Source organism: Lepidochelys olivacea, assembly GCF_965140295.1.
Source record: "Lepidochelys olivacea isolate rLepOli2 genome assembly, chromosome: 18".
In the NCBI taxonomy this organism is placed as follows: domain Eukaryota; kingdom Metazoa; phylum Chordata; order Testudines; family Cheloniidae; genus Lepidochelys; species Lepidochelys olivacea.
In genome coordinates, this window is record NC_140428.1 from 18,055,811 (window position 1) to 18,075,606 (window position 19,796).

The 19,796-nt window shown below is 46.1% G+C and overlaps 1 protein-coding gene across 2 annotated transcripts; it reads right to left on the bottom strand.

The window, feature by feature from the left end:
• Positions 1 to 2,517: 2,517 nt before the first annotated feature.
• Positions 2,518 to 19,428, bottom strand: MFN2 (mitofusin 2). Of its 2 annotated transcripts, XM_084651622.1 has the most exons (19): positions 19,344 to 19,428; positions 18,057 to 18,195; positions 16,459 to 16,637; positions 15,646 to 15,781; positions 11,889 to 12,051; positions 11,423 to 11,547; positions 11,023 to 11,131; positions 10,828 to 10,935; positions 10,177 to 10,330; positions 9,863 to 9,930; positions 9,557 to 9,678; positions 9,071 to 9,197; positions 8,643 to 8,747; positions 7,965 to 8,067; positions 6,543 to 6,763; positions 6,236 to 6,391; positions 5,221 to 5,417; positions 3,984 to 4,118; positions 2,518 to 3,066 (listed from the first exon to the last, which is right to left on the bottom strand). In XM_084651622.1, exons 3-19 carry the CDS (start codon positions 16,631 to 16,633, stop codon positions 2,997 to 2,999), a joined length of 2,274 nt encoding a protein of 757 aa, XP_084507748.1. In that variant the 5' UTR covers positions 16,634 to 16,637; positions 18,057 to 18,195; positions 19,344 to 19,428; the 3' UTR covers positions 2,518 to 2,996. The 2 variants fall into 2 exon arrangements, with proteins under 2 accessions (XP_084507748.1, XP_084507747.1); XM_084651621.1 differs by having other exon boundaries at positions 10,828 to 11,131.
• Between the last annotated feature and the right edge of the window lie 368 nt (positions 19,429 to 19,796).

The window sequence follows — 19,796 nt, forward strand, 5'->3', positions numbered from 1 at the left end:
ATGAGCCTGGAGGAGTCTGTTCTTGTAATCCATATTCTCATACACAAGAGTTGATCACTCCCCATAGGAGGCAGAGGCGAACTATCTGTGTAGTATATAGCAACAGTGTGAACTCTTCCACCAGTCTGTATTAAAGGAGTTCAGTTGTATTTTGCTTTAGTTTAAGAAGAATCAAATTAATTGGCAATTATGTTTAACTTTGATTCTGTTAATATAACATGCATAAGGCAATCTTCTCCAGACTCTAGTGGCTAGGGTTAGATATTCTTAAGGACATTTTTCTGCCTGTGTTAGCAATTTTGCTTTAAAAAAGGTTCAAGAAATTCTTACCCCTCACTCTACAGGCCAGATTTCACTGCCATGGTGAGAACGCCCAAGTCACCAAAAATCTCTGAAGAAAGCATTAGCAGTATCAACTCAATAGCAAGATACCCTGTTTCACTTCTACCAACCTCGAAAGGGGGTTCAAAGACCACAATATAGTGTGGTGTGTCCGATTTGAAGCCTATGCCACTTATCAAATTACCTCCTGAAGTCTGCACAAAGACCTGGCCACTGGAGCCGTGAACGTCCCAGAAAGTCACATCAGCACTTTCCAGAGTCCCCATGTAGCACAGCATTATCCTTCCTGCACTCAGGAAGAAAATTTCCTACTGCAGCAGAGATCTGCTTATTGTTTTGACTCATCAGCAAACCATACAGCCTACTGTCATGCTGGATTAGCAGCCCTGCAGTCTGAAGGCTGGAGTTTATCAGCAGGACATGCTGAGGCTGCCTCTTCTTACATATACACTAACAACAATGACCTGGAGAAACCATCTGCAAAGGCAAGAATTCAGTCTCTTTGCCTATTCAGTCTTTGACCTCAGGAGCAAGTTACTGCAAGCAACTGTGATGTGAACACACATTCTTTAGGAAACAGACTAAATTATTCCCATTCCCCAGAGGCTATGGAAGAGCCATCAGAAGGCCATGACTTTCCAGTTTGAGTTGGATTCAAACCAGCAAGCTAGAAGTGAAACATTCCATTATCCCATAGCTAATCTCCTGGCAGGATCTATTCTCCTCCCTTCCATCCCAAAATGCAACTGACTTGCTTCTTGTGACAAGAATTTAACAGAACTCTCAGTCTACCAACACTCTGTGCTAATCCACGGGAAAATCCCAAATCCTAGTACTTGGAGGTTAAAATAACCTAACTGGCTTAATGCTACTTCACTATTTATCCTCCCTCAGACACCGGATAACATCTCCCTCCTCCTTTCTGGGACTAGACGAGAAGTACGCTGGTTACTGGCACATGGGTATCGACATCTGTACTTGAGCAAGAAATCATTCTAAGCCTGTTGATACCATTTTCAAGCATTGTCAATATGACAAACTCCCTTCACTCTTTCTAAACTCAGCTGGGACCTCCTTAGAGTTAGCCCACAGGGACTCATTCTGGATTCTTTGGAGACATCTCTGACTTCTGGAGACATACCAGGGGAAAAAGACACCCTATCAGGTGCATAAGCATCTTCCCCACGTGAAGAAAGCTTCCTAATAAACATGGGGGTGGGGGTGAGAGAGAGAAAGAAGAGAACTTGATCCTATTGAAGTCAGTGGGAGTTTTACCCCCAGTTTTCAATGGTAACAGTGTCAGGCCCACATTAATTCTGAACATATTCAGAATTAAACTGGTTTTGGAGTTTGCCCTAAATGCAATCTGATCTGTTTATAAATAAAGAACAGCTTAGAAAGTTATGGTGACCCATTGCTTCCCCGGCATGGAATTTCCACACCAATACACATGTCCTTGGCTCCATATGAGCTGCACTGGATCAGCCCATCTTCATTCTGTTGTCTACTTTAAAAAAAAAAAAAACCCCAAACTGAATCACATTAATGCAGACAGTAACATCCTACGGAAGCTCTACATGAAGCAAGATCTCCTACAGCTTGTAATCTACCCAGTCCTAAAGGCCATGTAGTGATGATAATGGAATTCCAGAAGCCTGCATCCCAAAACACACACTCTGAAAAAACACATTTGTCTATATACTTCATAAAGTAGCTATTCACACACTGCCAACTGGCCCATCTCAGATCCTGTTTATCTTCCTCAATAAGATACCAATTTACTTAGTCACCAAATGCAACTGCTCATTCCACTAACTCCACAATAACTAAACGACGACAGCCAGTTTTGTCTCTGTCATGATTTGTCTCTCAAGTAACACAGGGCTAGGCAAAGAGCTTTCTTCAACTGAAGAGCTTGCAGGAGGAAGATGCCCCAAACCCAAAAAGACCAGGAGAAGAAACTTACTACAGCAGGATCCTAACCCCCAACCGAAAAAAGATTTGTTTTCCGCTCCTGGGTCTTATCATTTGCACGGACACTTCTCCATGGAAAGAAAGAGAGCAGCAAGTCTCTCTCCTGTTGTATTGCAGTTGAAGAGTAATTGAGAAGTGTGGGTAGGTCTCTGCACGGGCTGTTAGTGATGGGGCCTCTAGATGCATGGGTGGGGGGCGGGGGGAGAGAAATGGTCTGTGTTTAGATGACTAGCTGCTTTTCACACACATCTGATCTTGTGACTTTGTACCTCAAAGGATTATCAAGATCCATCTTTATCTATTAAGGTGGTAATTCATCAAGGGAGAAGTTTTGTTAGAATAAATCTGAACTTGATAAACTTTGGTGACTAGTGAGACGTTTAAAAAAAACCAAAAAAAAAAAACCTGGACAACTACCATACTTCATTCTGCATTACAAAAGCCCCCTGTAAGTGTATGAAGCAGAAGTTCCTCCTAATCTCTGTGGCAGGTGAGAAGAGTTATAAATGTGTGTTGAGAGGTTGGACATGATATGGAAAAGCAGAATCCCATTGTTCACATGGTGATAGACCACGCAACAACTTGCTTTCGCTCATCCTCCTTAGCGATTCCATCATACACCATGTTCTCTGCAGCGGTTAAGAGAGCACTGAAGGGAAATGTTTTTTTGCCTTCCCACATTATCTGCTCTGCTGCAGGTACTGATGTGTGAACATGTTGAGTTCACTGTCCAGCCAGCCTGCTTTATTCCTGCAAGAAGGAAGAAAAAAGTCTCAGTTAGGCCTACGCATTGAAGTTAGTTAACATTCACTGCTTACTCTAGTCTGAAAAGGGATGAAAGAGATGCATGAATGGCAAAGAATTGAGAGAGCTGCCACAGAGTCCCATGACTAGGTGCCTCTACTCTAGGCCAGGGAGGTGGCATGGACAGTGAGCTATAAGTTTTGGGGTTCAAACCAAAATCCTAGTTGCAAGTTTAAAAAGTGGTCTTATTCTCTGTTTGTGGGAATGGAACATTTGAGAGGGGAGCTCCCTGCCCATCTGGAATGAAGGTGAACATCAGAAACTCGTATGCCCTGCAATAAGGAGGGGAAAGGCCATGTGTCTGATTCGAGGAGATATGAGTGGTCCTGAAGGACCTTGTAGGACCCATAATTTTCTTGGGTTTGTGATGATCCTGACCAGATCTAGAGTCAGAAAGAAATGGTGAAGTCCCAGATATCAGGCTAGTGCCAGATGACTAAAAATGTCTGGCAGCGTAGAAAACATATATAAATAAAATCAGTTTTTCCTACAGAAGGAAGGAAGGGGCTGAAGGTAACAACCCCACTGCTACCCAAGCTCCAGGAACGTCCTGGAACCCTCTCTTCTTACAGGCTGAATGAAGGAAATGCCATCTGTACAAAAGCAAGTAACAGATCTATGTACAGAAGCAACGTAAGATCTGGTCCCTTAGGAACACACACTGACTACTTGGAAGATACAGAGATCAATGACCATGTTTACTTCACTTCCAAGCAGGAGTGAGTTGATGCTACAGTAAGACACATTCTAACCTGAACAGTCCAGGGAAGTCTTTACATTACATGTAATTGTGACTCCACTAAAGATGACACAGTTTACAGACTGTTCTCCATGAATTTGCTGTCAGGAAGCAAAGATCTCACCTGAGCAGTTTTGCTTTGCTCTGCAATGAGTCCAAGATTTCAATTTTTTTATTCATGGCAGCAATTTCCTGCTCAAGATTCTCCCGTGTGACATCCACCTGCTGACACAAGTGAGCAAATGTCCCAGCAAGCTCCCTAGAAAATGGAGAAAGGAGGGAAGAGAGAAGAGATCAAACTCAAAAAGGTATTTACACTGTGCAAAGATTTGATTATACCACCTCCAGAAAGCCTAGCTTGACGCTTTCTTCCCATTCCAGCTTCAGAACATTTCAGTCAGCGGGCAACAGGGAACTTACTGCAAATTCTGGACAGTGGCACAGGAACTTCAGAATCTGATATTCCTGAAGAGTTAGTGCTCATGTTTAAAAGCATCTGGTTACTATGACGACAGGTGCTTTAGAAATACATGTGATAAAAGTTTCAATCCATGCTCATCCATCACTGTGCATTTTTAGACCTGGAGTACAGACTACGTACAACAGACCTGTCATGCGGTAACCAGGGTGACAGCTGGCCTTACGTGGCTTAATGGAGAGTACCTTGAAAATAGTGTTATTTAAAAGATTAGATCAGAGGTGGGCAAACTATGGCCCGCGGGACCATCCTGCCCGGCCCCTGAGCTCCTGGCCCAGGAGACTAGCCCCCAGCCCCTCCCCTGTTCCCCCTTTCCCCCCAGCCTCACCTTGCCACTGGCACAGTGCTCTGGGCAGTGGGGCTGCGAGCTCCTGGGGAAGTGCAGCTGGCTCCAGCCGGACGGCACTGCTGTAGTGCAGCCAGCCACCGGTGCTCCAGGCAACGCGGTAAGGGGGCAGGGAGTGGGATTGGATAGAGGGCAGGGGAGTTCGGGGGGTGGTCAGGGGCTGGATAAGGGTCGGGACGGTCAGAAGGCAGGGAACAGGGGGGTTGAATGGGGGCAGGGGTTCTGGGGGCAGTCAGGAAGGAGAGGAGGGGTTAGATGGGGTGGCGGGAGGCAGCCGGGGTGGGGGTTCTGGGAGGCAGTCAGGAAGGAGGCGGGGGGGTGCAGGGGCAGTCAGGGGAAGAGAGAGCAGGGGGGCTGGATGGGGCAGGGGTCCGGGGGGTGGGCCCGTCAGCGAACAGGGGGTGTTGAATGGGCAGGAGTCCCGGAGGCAGCACCTCCCCTAACCGGCCCTCCCTCCATACAATTTCTGAAACCCAATGCGGCTTTCAGGGCAACAGGTTTGCCCGCCCCTGGACTAGATGAACTGAGGGAACTCACTGTTGGACTTGGTGGCTGCAGTTGGAGCCTGTGTAGCTGACAATGAGCTGCAGTTTCTCACTCGCATACTCCACAAACTGGCGTTTGAAGGCTCGCTCCTTCGCTTTCATAGTCCAAGTGAGGCGCTCATATACATAAAGGAGCCCGTAAAGGCCAAAGGAGAGAGCAATCAGTCTCCAGCCCACAGCCTTCCAGACCTGCAATAAGCACAGTACAAAGGTGGCATAAGTCATCAGCCAAGAATAATGCTAACTTCTTACAATGGAACAGAAAACACTTGAAAAAGGTCCATAAGCGTAAGGGATCCCTTTCCTGTTCACCATATCCCTGGCTCTGAAGTGTAGGCAAGTAAGCAAGAGCCTTCTTAAAGAGATCTTCCATATCTAGACAGTGTGCTATATGGACTAGGGCCTTGGACTCTAGTTGGTGCACAGCAAATCCTCCTCGAGCAACTTCAGCCAAGTCTCCGGACTTCTAATTTTGGATGCCAGGCTTGAGGCACGTAGAGCTTATTTTCGAAGGAGCTAAGCACCCACAACTCCAAATCAATGGGAGCTGTGGGCACTCAGCACCTCAGGGGAGAGAGAGAAAAAAAAAAAACCAGCCCAAAATGTCTGAAGTTGGGAATCCCAAAAATAGAAGTACACAAAATCAGGAGACGAATTGTGAAAGTTTCAGTCTCAACCTCTGTTTTAGTTTCCCCATCACTGAAATGGGAATAATACTTAGTTACCACCCATGCTCAGAAGAGTAGTGGTTAATGTTTGTAATGTGCTTTGAAAGTGTTATTTTATCTTCTTAACAACCCTGAATCCACCCCCAAACTTCAAGTGCAATAAGTTCAGTGGATCTCTCCCTTTTGATATTCCTTGGGATACAACACTTCACTCTGGGCTCCATGACGGACGAATATCACATCAGCCACTGACTGAAGCCTGCAGTCTAAATAACTTTCCAAATCAACAGCACAGCTAGCTCTGTACAGACAATTGTTTCTCAGAGATTTTCAACCCACCACTCCACCAATCACGAGGATCCCCATGGAAGTTCTGGAAGTCAGTGATGCCAATCCAGTCACCATAGACACCATGAGCTCTTCCTGGGTCATAGAACCCTGGGGTAGGGGAGGCAGACTGGGATTCGCTGGGGTTAAAGGTAAAGGACGTTGAATCTAATTAGAAGGGAAAAAGAAAAAAAAGCCGCAGATAAAAAGGAGAACGCAAGCCACAGCTGTTTCTTTCAGAGCTTTGACAGTCACTGAAGTCTTCAGTGAAACCCAGTATCTACTATTGACCCACTGAACATTTAATGAGAGGTCCTACCTGGTCATTATAGCCCATCAAGGCCCGGCGACTGTTCTTTGGTCCCAAAAACCTATTCACAAGCATTGTCCATCCAAGAGAAAAATGGAATTCAACGTCCTCCTGGAAGTCGGCACAAAGCTTGTCACAGTTCAGGTCATAGCTGAGTGCGAAGCATTGTCGGGGGATCAGCATGTCTATCTGACCCCGTAGAGACACTGGGAGAAGGGGCTTTAAACCATCTGCAGATGAGAAATGGGAGAGGATAGGAAAAGTGTCAGCATAATTGAGAAGTACGAATGGGCTTGACTAGAATCAATCAGGCTCTCTGTTCTGTGCTTACCTTGTTTATCAGTTAATTGGTTTTTCTTTTAAAAAAAAACAAAAACAAAAAAACCGAACCCAAACCTGACCCAGAACAACTGGCAGGATCTGAAATTTATTATGACCAAATATGGCACTAAGGTCCCCAGAGCAGTCATTCTCCAATTTTCCATGTTATAGACCACTTTGTGAGAGATCTTTCTGTGGACCCTTCCCTTGCCACTTCTCTACTCTTTCCCCCGCCCACTTCCCCACAGTTACCTAGAGCAGAGGTTCTCAAACAGTGGTCCGCGAGCTCCATTCAGGTGGTCCGCGGATAGTTCCCTCTAATCTATAGACCACTGCAGTCTATGATCCATAGTCAGAGAATCTCTGTCATACAGACGTTGCCAGAGGCATTGTTTACCCCTCTCTATCAATTATATAAATTAGCACATGCTCCAACATTAAAAGAGGCAAATGCATCAAATCTCCACCATTTGGTTTTATTTAACACAAATGGCCACTTTATTTGCCCTGACCACACTAAACCATAAACCATGTTTCATAAAATAATTTTGAAACTGCTCCAAGAAAAGTATGGTTCCTGCCAGCTGTGGGCGGGAGCTTTGCTAAAGCAACTGGCAAAAAGCCCCTGAAGTGGGACTAACTGAAAGTACTGTAAATTATGCATGTCACAGTATCAAACCTTTTTGCGGTAACATGGAGAAGATTCCTATTCCTGCAATGAGGTCTCGTCCAGAGCATCTTGTCACAGCAAGATCTGCAAGCTTTTTAGTTAGTAGTACCACTGCATTTTTGCTGCATAAGCCTCATCAAAAGTTCTATTGTTTTTGAAATTTCAATAGAACAAACTGCTCCCAGGCAGAGGAGGTGGGTGTGAAGTTTCAATCTAGAATGAGTTTCATGACATGGAAAACCCCTGAAAACAGGTATTTAAGAAGAACCATGTAGACACTCTGAACTAGTGTCTCACTAAACAAGGCACTATTAAGTGAGAAGTTGAAACCAGTTCATCAGCCCTCACAGCCAATCTAAACCTGCATGGACACAATGGCCATGCTAGACTTATTCCCGTGTGTCTGCAGTAAGAGCTGGTTCTTTACATGCTGTACTGACCAATCATTTCTTGTTGCATGGTTTGCAAGGAAGCAGCGATGGCATTAGAGCATCGATCTGACATGTTACGGCCCAAACCCTCCTCAATGTGTCGATGTAGTTCCTGAAACAGACAAAAAATAGAGGCTGACATTGAAGCAAATCCAGACACAAAAGATACATCCCTGTCCAGACTGCTCATTAACTGCAGGTGCTAGAATCTCTCAAAACAGGCAATTCTTCAAAATAGGAACCATAAATTCTGTCCACCCCCAATCCTGCCATCTGTTAAAAGTAGTTCAGTATTGCAAGAGGGAAGTGAGGAGGCAAAGAAGAATAGAACTGACCATATGCCCTCTGCTTTGGTGAAAATGCTGCTTACATTTGATCCACACAATTCAAAGTGAAACAAGATACTAAGGCAACCAGTGCCTTACTGTCATGCCCTACAATTAAATACTATATACTTTTATACCAGTCTTTTACTACTAGGTTAGTCTGGAAAGCCCCAGTTCCTTTTCTGGGATGTAATGAAACCCTCAAAGCACAAGAGATAAATATGAACAAACAATTTCCACACTACAAAGACCTGCGCACTTGAAAGTTAAGTATTTTAAACAGGTGGTGCAATTACTGAGCAAGAAAGAAAATTGTTTAGATGGTTGGTCCAACATGTTAAAAGCCAGTGTTGTTACTCACATTCTTGTAAACTTTGAGGACAACTGGAGATGGGTGGAAATCCATCTGGTAGTCATCTACCAACACTGAGAGCCGCCTAATCTCTTCAGCCATTGCATTCGACACCTGAAAGCACAACCATATAGTGTATGTACAGGGTTATCTGGAACACTAGCAGAGAAAACTCAAGACTATTCCCACGACAGCTGAAAAAAATCTGTTAGAAAAATTGATTTGCTAATAAGCACTAACACAGATAAACCAGTTGTCCCTACAGCAATAAGTCTCCACCATGTATGTTTCAGCAGAACCCCTGTGACTTCAGTGCTTATTTAGTCTGTTGTGTTTTCTCAGCTCCTAATCCGCCTCTCATCTTCTAGTCAACCCTTCACACCTTTCCTTTCATCCCTCGGATTGTTCTCTAGGCCAAAGAAGCACCTGTTCCTTACCTGTCGTTCTACTTCTTCTGTGATCTGTTTTATTTTCACCTTGTAGTCTTGAGTGAGCAGCTCCAGCTGTTTGTCAATAAAACCCAAGCGCTCCTGTCGTTCCTCTCGCATCTCCAGGCAGTAAACCCTGAGAAAAGAAGGTGCCTATCAGAAAGTAGCATCAGCACATCTCTGATCCACAAGCTAAATGGAATCCCAGAGGTAAGACATTTGGAGGGAGCAGAGATTCTCTTTCCCAGGGACAGGCAGTAACAATATCTAAGACATGTTATACACAAGTAGCATACAGGAGAGATAGGAGGTTTCTCCATAATTATACATTAGATGCAGGTGTAATGGTACATGTCCTCCGGTCCCCAGAAATTTTGTATGCTATATTGTGATTTTAAAAGCAAAGGCCTGATACTCATGTTTCCCAGACTCCCTCCCAGAAATATTCAGTGCAAGCTTCAGCCTTGTGTGCACTGAGTCTCTGCAGCTGCTCACCTCTGCTCCTGGGCAGCAATATGCAGAGAATCCATGATGAGGCGAACATCTTCAGCAATCTGCTTGGCTCTTACTGTGTGTTGCTCAAACTTTGTTTTCACTGCAGACTGTGAGATACATTCCTGTGTACACAGAGGCAGCCATCAGAAAATCAACAGCGACCCGAGGCATTAACATAGACCTCTCTCCTGCATCATTTACTGTCAAGACGCAGCATCAGCTTAAAGTTACAGACTCCATTCTTTCCCCCCCCCCTCCAGACGACTGTGACTCAAATAGTAGCTTGGTACAAATGATGGTGCTTACCTCAAATCTTCTCTCGAAGTTTTGAAACTCAAACATTCTTACTTGAAATCCTTCTGCCAATGCTCCACCTAGGATGACACAAGGTCACCAGGGCAAGTTTACAGAAAGCGAACAGAGAATTTGAAGCACCAGCAGGAAAGGCAGAAACATCTCTGGGGCTGGTTCTACTGACCTGCCAGATACCTTCTTGTTTAACTTTGGCTTCTTTTCCCTCCCTCACTTTTTAGTTAAATCACCAATTGATGATTTGGGATAAGATAATCTCTACCTTCCCACACAAATAAAATGAAAGACAGAGCTAGTAGTTTTCCTACCTCCTTCTGGCATCCCTTGAGCTTTCTGAATCCTGGCATTTAGCACTTCCTTCGCTGACACAAAGAAGATGCGGTCCCCAGCCTGTGCTCGATCCACCACACCCAGCTCATCCACTAGAAAACTGGTGCAGCGCTCCATGTGCTGTCGACGGACCTGAAGGATAAACCCACACACACACACATTGTTTTGAAGTCTGCTTGATAGTCCATGCCATTGCATGCAACTGATCAGGCAACCAGATGCCCCCTGCAGGCCCTATGTAGCAATACCAGTCTACAATAAAAATATTTTGCTCTTTTATGGCTCCTTTGTGGGTCTCAAAGCACTTTTCATATATTAAGCCTCACAAACCCCTATGGGATAGTTGAATACTCTAACTATTTTACAAATACATAAACTGAGGGACGAAGACACGAAGTGACCAGTCCCAGGTCCCCAAAAATGTCAGTTACAACAGGACCTCAGAAGTTCTGCATTCCAGATCCTTGCTGAAACCATTAGACCATATTTTCTCCAGCCCTTTTTCCAGATGACTCCTCAGCAAAGTCCAAACTGTAGGAGAATCACCCTCTATTACCACTAGCCACGCCTCTGCTCCTAGAACGGAGACTCCCAGTTTGAGCGAACACCAATTTAAATACAGCACAAACCTCTTCCATGTATTCAGGTTCTGAAGCTGATGCATCCCAGCGGTTATTCAGGATAAATATGTTGGGGCAAGACAGACGCTCATTCACTTTGTGGAAGAACTGCTTCTCCTGGTCAAAGAAATCCCATATCAATATGCAAAGCGTTGGAGCATTTACCCCAAACCAGCAAGCCTTTACAAGTGGGATTCGAGTTACCGTTTGCATCAGCGTGGACTCCGAGTTTGCCACTAACACAAATACATCAGCATCCAGACAAAACTTGTCAATCCAGCTGTCCAGCTCCGTGGTTACATCAATGCCAGGGCTACAGAAAACAGAAACAGACCTCACTAGAGCTATGAAACTTCAAAACCACAAGCAGACAGACATTCTCCGAAGGAGAAGCAGCACGTTACATTTCCTTACAAAAGAGGCTTTCAAAAGGTGTAGCTTCTCAGCATAGCTAATGTCCATGCTTGGGCTACCTTGTGTTCTGGGGCTGCTTAGTTCAGGAAATTAAAGGAATGATGAAATGGCACTCTATTTGCACTTCTCAGCTCTGCTTCCAGGTCACTTCATGGCGGAGTCTCTGCATGGGAAGAGTGAAATCTCTCACCTGTCCATAAGCACCAGGTCATCCTTTAAGAGAGGACATTTGGAATTGGGCCACATCACACTGACCAGGCTGCCAGCATTCAGAAATTCATTTTGATGGAGAGCATGAGCCAGTTGGTTGACTGTCTGTCGAAGGGAAGGGAGGGAGGAAAGATCAACAGGTGTATGTTATTAAATGTCTGATAATTATTCTACCATTTATCTCCCCGCCCTGAAATATTCACAGACAAGAATAAGTCAAGACCCAAACGAGAGTCATTTTCTCCCTTTACTAAAAAAGGGGCTTCCCCATAGAACTGCACAGGTGTCCCTGCTGAGAAAGGTCTCCACCTATTAGGAACTACTCAAGGGCAGGATTCCTTGCACACATTACTGAGATTACATTTACCAAGAGAAAATTCCTTTCTGAAATCTCTTAGATTAGGACAAAGTCCATCTTCATCAACATATACTAATTAGGAGCTTACCTTGACACTCCTCTTCTCCTCTGAGCCTTCAGTAAGTAGGAACGCATCATGACCGTCCGTCCCCTCCACACGCAGGAAACAATTAGTGGTGTGTCCAATCCCTGAGGGAAGGACTTTATCCCACAGCATGGCATTTATCACTGTACTTTTTCCATTGCTTGTCCTGGGGTTAAATGCAGAATGGTTCATTATGTTCCCAAGGCACAGCTGTGCTCTTTGCATATTACAGCCACTCAAATCTCACGTCCCAACCAGCTCCAGAAAGCGTTCAGCCGTATATTAGAAGCGTTCTATCAGTATAGGAATACTGAAATACTACACCAGAAGAGCACTCCTAATGTGGATGTTTCGTTCAGCATAGATTATTCTATCTCCCCATAGCTAAACAAGCCATACCACTAATGATGCAGTTTTTCTGGTAAGGAGGACTTGTGGCACCTTAGAGACTAACCAATTTATTAGAGCATAAGCTTTCGTGAGCTACAGCTCACTTCCTCAGATGCATATCGTGGAAACTGCAGCAGGCTTTATATATACACAGAGAATATGAAACAATACCTATTCCCACCCCACTGTCCTGCTGGTAATAGCTTATCTAAAGTGATTTCCAGCACAAATCCAGGTTTTCTCACCCTCCACCCCCCCACACAAATTCACTCTCCTGCTGGTGATAGCCCATCCAAAGTGACAACTCTTTACACAATGTGCATGACAATCAAGCTGGGCTATTTCCTGCATAAATCCAGGTTCTCACATCCCCCCCACCCCCATACACACACAAACTCACTCTCCTGCTGGTAATAGCTCATCCAAACTGACCACTCTTCAAGTTAAAATCCAAGTTAAACCAGAACATCTGGGGGGGGGGGGGTAGGAAAAAACAAGAGGAAACAGGCTACCTTGCATAATGACTTAGCCACTCCAAGTCTCTATTTAAGCCTAAATTAATAGTATCCAATTTGCAAATGAATTCCAATTCAGCAGTTTCTCGCTGGAGTCTGGATTTGAAGTTTTTTTGTTTTAAGATAGCGACCTTCATGTCTGTGATCGCGTGACCAGAGAGATTGAAGTGTTCTCCGACTGGTTTATGAATGTTACAATTCTTGACATCTGATTTGTGTCCATTTATTCTTTTACGTAGAGACTGTCCAGTTTGACCAATGTACATGGCAGAGGGGCATTGCTGGCACATGATGGCATATATCACATTGGTGGATGTGCAGGTGAACGAGCCTCTGATAGTGTGGCTGATGTTATTAGGCCCTGTGATGGTGTCCCCTGAATAGATATGTGGGCACAGTTGGCAACGGGCTTTGTTGCAAGGATAAGTTCCTGGGTTAGTGGTTCTGTTGTGTGGTATGTGGTTGTTGGTGAGTATTTGCTTCAGGTTGCGGGGCTGTCTGTAGGCAAGGACTGGCCTGTCTCCCAAGATTTGTGAGAGTGTTGGGTCATCCTTTAGGATAGGTTGTAGATCCTTAATAATGCGTTGGAGGGGTTTTAGTTGGGGGCTGAAGGTGACGGCTAGTGGCGTTCTGTTATTTTCTTTGTTAGGCCTGTCCTGTAGTAGGTAACTTCTGGGAACTCTTCTGGCTCTATCAATCTGTTTCTTTACTTCTGCAGGTGGGTATTGTAGTTGTAAGAAAGCTTGACAGAGATCTTGTAGGTGTTTGTCTCTGTCTGAGGGGTTGGAGCAAATGCGGTTGTATCGCAGAGCTTGGCTGTAGACGATGGATCGTGTGGTGTGGTCAGGGTGAAAGCTGGAGGCATGCAGGTAGGAATAGCGGTCAGTAGGTTTCCGGTATAGGGTGGTGTTTATGTGACCATTGTTTATTAGCACTGTAGTGTCCAGGAAGTGGATCTCTTGTGTGGACTGGACCAGGCTGAGGTTGGTGGTGGGATGGAAATTGTTGAAATCATGGTGGAATTCCTCAAGGGCTTCTTTTCCATGGGTCCAGATGATGAAGATGTCATCAATATAGCGCAAGTAGAGTAGGGGCTTTAGGGGACGAGAGCTGAGGAATCGTCTACAGCCAAGCTCTGCGATACAACCGCATTTGCTCCAACCCCTCAGACAGAGACAAACACCTACAAGATCTCTGTCAAGCTTTCTTACAACTACAATACCCACCTGCAGAAGTAAAGAAACAGATTGATAGAGCCAGAAGAGTTCCCAGAAGTTACCTACTACAGGACAGGCCTAACAAAGAAAATAACAGAACGCCACTAGCCGTCACCTTCAGCCCCCAACTAAAACCCCTCCAACGCATTATTAAGGATCTACAACCTATCCTAAAGGATGACCCAACACTCTCACAAATCTTGGGAGACAGGCCAGTCCTTGCCTACAGACAGCCCCGCAACCTGAAGCAAATACTCACCAACAACCACATACCACACAACAGAACCACTAACCCAGGAACTTATCCTTGCAACAAAGCCCGTTGCCAACTGTGCCCACATATCTATTCAGGGGACACCATCACAGGGCCTAATAACATCAGCCACACTATCAGAGGCTCGTTCACCTGCACATCCACCAATGTGATATATGCCATCATGTGCCAGCAATGCCCCTCTGCCATGTACATTGGTCAAACTGGACAGTCTCTACGTAAAAGAATAAATGGACACAAATCAGATGTCAAGAATTGTAACATTCATAAACCAGTCGGAGAACACTTCAATCTCTCTGGTCACGCGATCACAGACATGAAGGTCGCTATCTTAAAACAAAAAAACTTCAAATCCAGACTCCAGCGAGAAACTGCTGAATTGGAATTCATTTGCAAATTGGATACTATTAATTTAGGCTTAAATAGAGACTTGGAGTGGCTAAGTCATTATGCAAGGTAGCCTGTTTCCTCTTGTTTTTTCCTACCCCCCCCCCCCCCAGATGTTCTGGTTTAACTTGGATTTTAACTTGAAGAGTGGTCAGTTTGGATGAGCTATTACCAGCAGGAGAGTGAGTTTGTGTGTGTATGGGGGTGGGGGGGATGTGAGAACCTGGATTTATGCAGGAAATAGCCCAGCTTGATTGTCATGCACATTGTGTAAAGAGTTGTCACTTTGGATGGGCTATCACCAGCAGGAGAGTGAATTTGTGTGGGGGGGTGGAGGGTGAGAAAACCTGGATTTGTGCTGGAAATCACTTTAGATAAGCTATTACCAGCAGGACAGTGGGGTGGGAATAGGTATTGTTTCATATTCTCTGTGTATATATAAAGCCTGCTGCAGTTTCCACGATATGCATCTGAGGAAGTGAGCTGTAGCTCACGAAAGCTTATGCTCTAATAAATTGGTTAGTCTCTAAGGTGCCACAAGTCCTCCTTTTCTTTTTGCGAATACAGACTAACACGGCTGCTACTCTGAAACCAGTTTTTCTGGTGTGTCTGAGTGTATTCTTGGGGCTTCTGCTGGCACAGATATGTTGATGGGAGATCACACCTCTTCACACTGTCAGAACTGTGCCAGAAGCAGCCCCTCAGTGTAAACGTGACCGTAACGTATTAGTTGCCATATGCAACTTGCTGGTGAATCAGTACTAAAGGTTTACTCTGTTATTTCCTTATTTTAAAATTTCTTCTAAACAGAGTGAGGGATTCAAAATGAAAGTGAGAGAGTACCAATGATGATCAGACTTTTCCATTTCAGGGTCTGGACAGTTTGTGTTCCTATAAATACTTTTCACTGGCCATGATCCTAAAGATCCCAGTTGCTTCATTGAGAAGAGTCCGGGCAACACAAGTATCCGACTCACCTGCCAAAAAAAGCCACTTTCATGTGTCGCCGTGCCAGCACCTCACTAATGCCACTGACTTTTGACAGGTATCCTTTGACCTCCAATACCTGCTCTTCTGTGGTGACAGGGTCAAGTTCCACATTCCTGTGTGTTTCTAAAATGCAAATAAATTGTTCCCCTGAATTTCAGAAGTAATTTATCAACAGCACCTGGTCAAAATGAATCTGAATGAATCTAATCTAATTCTCTGGAGTGTAGTTATATATTTATTTGCGTGGCAGTCAGACCCTGTTGTTTGAGGGCCACACAAACAAGTACACCTTGCCTATGCCCTGAAGTCTGTTTCACTGGCTGTTGAACAGTGGCCCCTCTCTCTATCTCTAAGGGTTGTCATGTAAAAAAGTGCCTTGAACAGCACATAGCTGACATTTCACACCCCAAAGATCCTTAAATACACTGCTGTGCATTTCTTAATCTGTTAATGCCAGAAGTTGGCACATGTGATATACACATGTTGCCAGAAATGAGATGTCAGGACCATAAGAACCAAAGGATTAAAGACAGAAAAAACCCAATGCAGCCTAGTACAAGACTAATTTCCTTATTATTATTATTTTTTTAATATCAGTTCAACGATGACTATAATTTGGGATCAACTTTAACATTCAGAAGCCTGTACCTTTATCCAAATTTGATGCAATTTCATCTCTTCTATACATACGTATACAGGTCTAGTGATCGCATTTAATCTAGCATTTTTTGTGTGACAAACTGAAACAAACAAAGCACTACTCTACACATGATGGTGGGTTACTCCGGGATACAGCTTACCTTCCAGGAATGTGGAACTCTCCTGGATATATGCAGCCAACTGTTCAAAGATGCCATTGATTTTCTTCTTTGCAGTGACAAAATGTTTGAGTGGAGAAGCATTTACCTCGGCCATGTGTCTTTTATCCTTCTTTACAGCAACTATGGACTTGGAGCGAGTGAACAACAGGGACATTGCGCTGTGGGGAGGGGGGGAAGGGAGGAAATCTAATAAGATACAATTCCTTAAACACTAATTCCTCCCCAACTAATGTGTCTATGGCCCAAACAGCTAAAAAAAAATAGCTAACATGTTTTAAAGAACACCCTGTTACAAAGAGGCTATATATTTCACAAACAAAAGTGTCTGAGTAGCAGATCAATATGAATCATGCTGGTGATTGCCACCCAGATTTCCTGTATGGACAATTTAGATTTTAAAATCTAAATCTGATTGCAATTTTTGCTTCACATGGTATTTAAGCCCCCAATCAACGGTCATGGAGAAACTCACAGAATACATGATGGAACGATCAGCTACAGCCATCTACTCCAGAGCAAGGAATTGAATCCAGGCCTGCCACTTACCATGCTAATAACCTAGCCACTTCCTTCCTTCCCCTTTTTCTAATCTCTAGTTCCTTCTAATATAGATAAAGTGAGAAAAAAGCATTGGGAGTCAAAAAAAAAAAAGTTACTTCACATTTATGTTTGCAGTATTGTTGTAGCTATGTTGTTCCCAAGATATTAGAGAGAGAACGTAGGTGAGGTAATGTCTTTTAGTAGACCAACTTCTGTTGGTGAGAGAGACAAGCTCTGTGTAAGCTTGAAAGCTTGTCTCTTTCACCAACATAAGTTGGTCCACTAAAAGATATTACCTCACCCACCGTGTGTCTCTTGAAATTTATAGCATTTTACTTTTTTAGAGTACTTCCAAATGTTAGAGAATATTTCACAGGGATGTTGAAGAAGTGTTGTATCCCGATTGTACTGATGAGGAAACTGAGGCAAAAAGATGAAGGGACTCCAAAAATAGAACATAGTTCTTGGCTCCCTGCCATGTGCTCCAAGTCACTCCATTACACATGCTGCCTCTGGAGCACAGCATCAAGCATGCTGCAAAAACACTGAACTTCAGTCTCAGAAAGCAATGACAGTGCATTGGTGAAGTTCCCTATAGCACCAGAACAATCATTACTGCAGTCCACCATAAGAATAGCCATACTGGGTCAGACTGATGCCAGGTGCTTCAAGGGAATGGACAGAAATGAAGGACAAAAGGCATCACCCCCAAGATTCCTAAAAGTGCTTCTAAATAAACATCTCAGAAAAGTTACTTTAACAGCCCACCCTAGTGCCCCTACATCCAACTGTGTTGCAACATGAACGAGTCTAAGCCCTTCGGAGGAACGCTTATGGAAAGAGGGAAGTATCCTTTTTGATTAACACTATGCGGAAGCATGTAGCCCATTACATCAAGAGCTCATACAGAGACATCCATAATGAAGTGCTGTAGGAGCACCTCAGCCTCCATCCCTTCTGCTTTTCATGAACCAACCCTTCTCCACCCAGTGACTCTGCCCCTCCCTGGGCTGGCGGATCGGGCAAGCCTAGCTTACTTTCAGGATTAGTGTTAAATTTTCACAAGCCAGGCATGGTCAGCTCCCTCTGTCCTGTGTGCCAATGAGTGTTTTCCACAGTGCTCCCTCCTCTGAGTGGGGTTCAGTCTGGCAGCTCCTGGGGCGATGTGGATCCAGCCTGTCCCAGTCAGGGGAGGAGAAGGAGCAAGATCAGATGGTGCACACAGACCCAGGAGGGTTAGGGGTGAGTGGCTGTCAGGGAAGGCAACCCATGGTCTTGCACGCATGAGTGTGCACAGGGGTAGATGTGGGTATTACATACCCTGACCCCACCATGCGCTCTGGGCAGGCACACCCAGCGCACACACCTTGAAGCAATGTGCCTCGTACACCAGAGTGTACACACCCCGACCCCACCCTCCCCAGTGCCCTGCACATAGTGTCTATCCCGAGCCCGTGAGCCATGTACACCTGAGTAGGCACACAATAATCCCGCCCTACTTGTGCCCTGCACAGTATGCACACCCAGAACCGGCGTGCCACGCGCACGTGAGTGTGCACAGCCTGACCCAGCCCTACTAGTGCCCTGCACAGTATGCACACCCAAAGCCCACGTGCCATGCACATTTGCGTGTGCACAGCCTGACCCAGCCCTACTAGTGCCCTGCACAGTATGCACACCCAGAGCCCGCGTGCCATGCACATTTGAGTGTGCACAGCCTGACCCAGCCCTACTTGTGCCCTGCACAGTATGCACACCCAGAGCCCGCGTGCCACATGCACGTGAGTGTGCACAGCCTGACCCAGCCCTACTAGTGCCCTGCACAGTATGCACACCCAGAGCCCGTGTGCCACATGCACGTGAGTGTGCACAGCCTGACCCGGCCCTACTAGTGCCCTGCACAGTATGCACACCCAAAGCCCGCGTGCCACACGCATGTGAGTGTGCACAGCCTGACCCGGCCCTACTAGTGCCCTGCACAGTATGCACACCCAGAACCCGCGTGCCACGCGCATGTGAGTGTGCACACCCCGACCCCACACCCCCCGTGCCCTGCACATAGGAGGTCTATCCCGAGCCTGCGAGCCATGTACACGTGAGTGCGCACACACCCTGACCCGGCCCTCTCCCCTCGCCGCGCGCCCTGCACACGAGGGGGCCCGCAGGGCCTTGTCGGCGATCGGCGGAGGGGACCCAGCCCCTCCCAGCTGCCCCCCGAGGTCGGCCTGCTGCCGTTACCCGGGCCTCGCTTCTGCGCCGCCGCCTCGCCCCCCAGCTGCCCCTGCGCGGGGCCCGGCCGCCGCCCGGTTCCCCCGGCCTCTCACCTTCACCTTCCCCTTCCCTCCCGCACAGCCGCCATGACGCCCCCAGCATCATCATCAGGGAGCGCCAGGCTACGGGCGTCATCACACCGGCGCGACTGGCGGGAGCGCGACGGCCGCTGCCTCACGGGGAGCGCCTCCAGGCGGCTCCGACGGGTCGCTTCCCCCTCCCCCCAGTGCATTGTGGGAGGGGTAGTCCAGGCTCTCCCCTTTCCCAAGGCCTCATGGGAGCGGTAGTTTGAGGCCCTCGCTTTAGCCCAATGCCTCGTGGGAGTTGTAGTTTGAGGCCCTCGCTTTAGCCCAATGCCTCATGGGAGTTGTAGTCCTCAGAGGTTGACCTTCCCCCTCCTGCTCTTTACCTGGGCAGTGGGAGCTGGTGGGAGCAGCAGCAGCATCAGGGTGCTGGGAGGAGATTCATTTCTGCAGCCCCAGGGGCACTGTGATGCTGGGCAGACA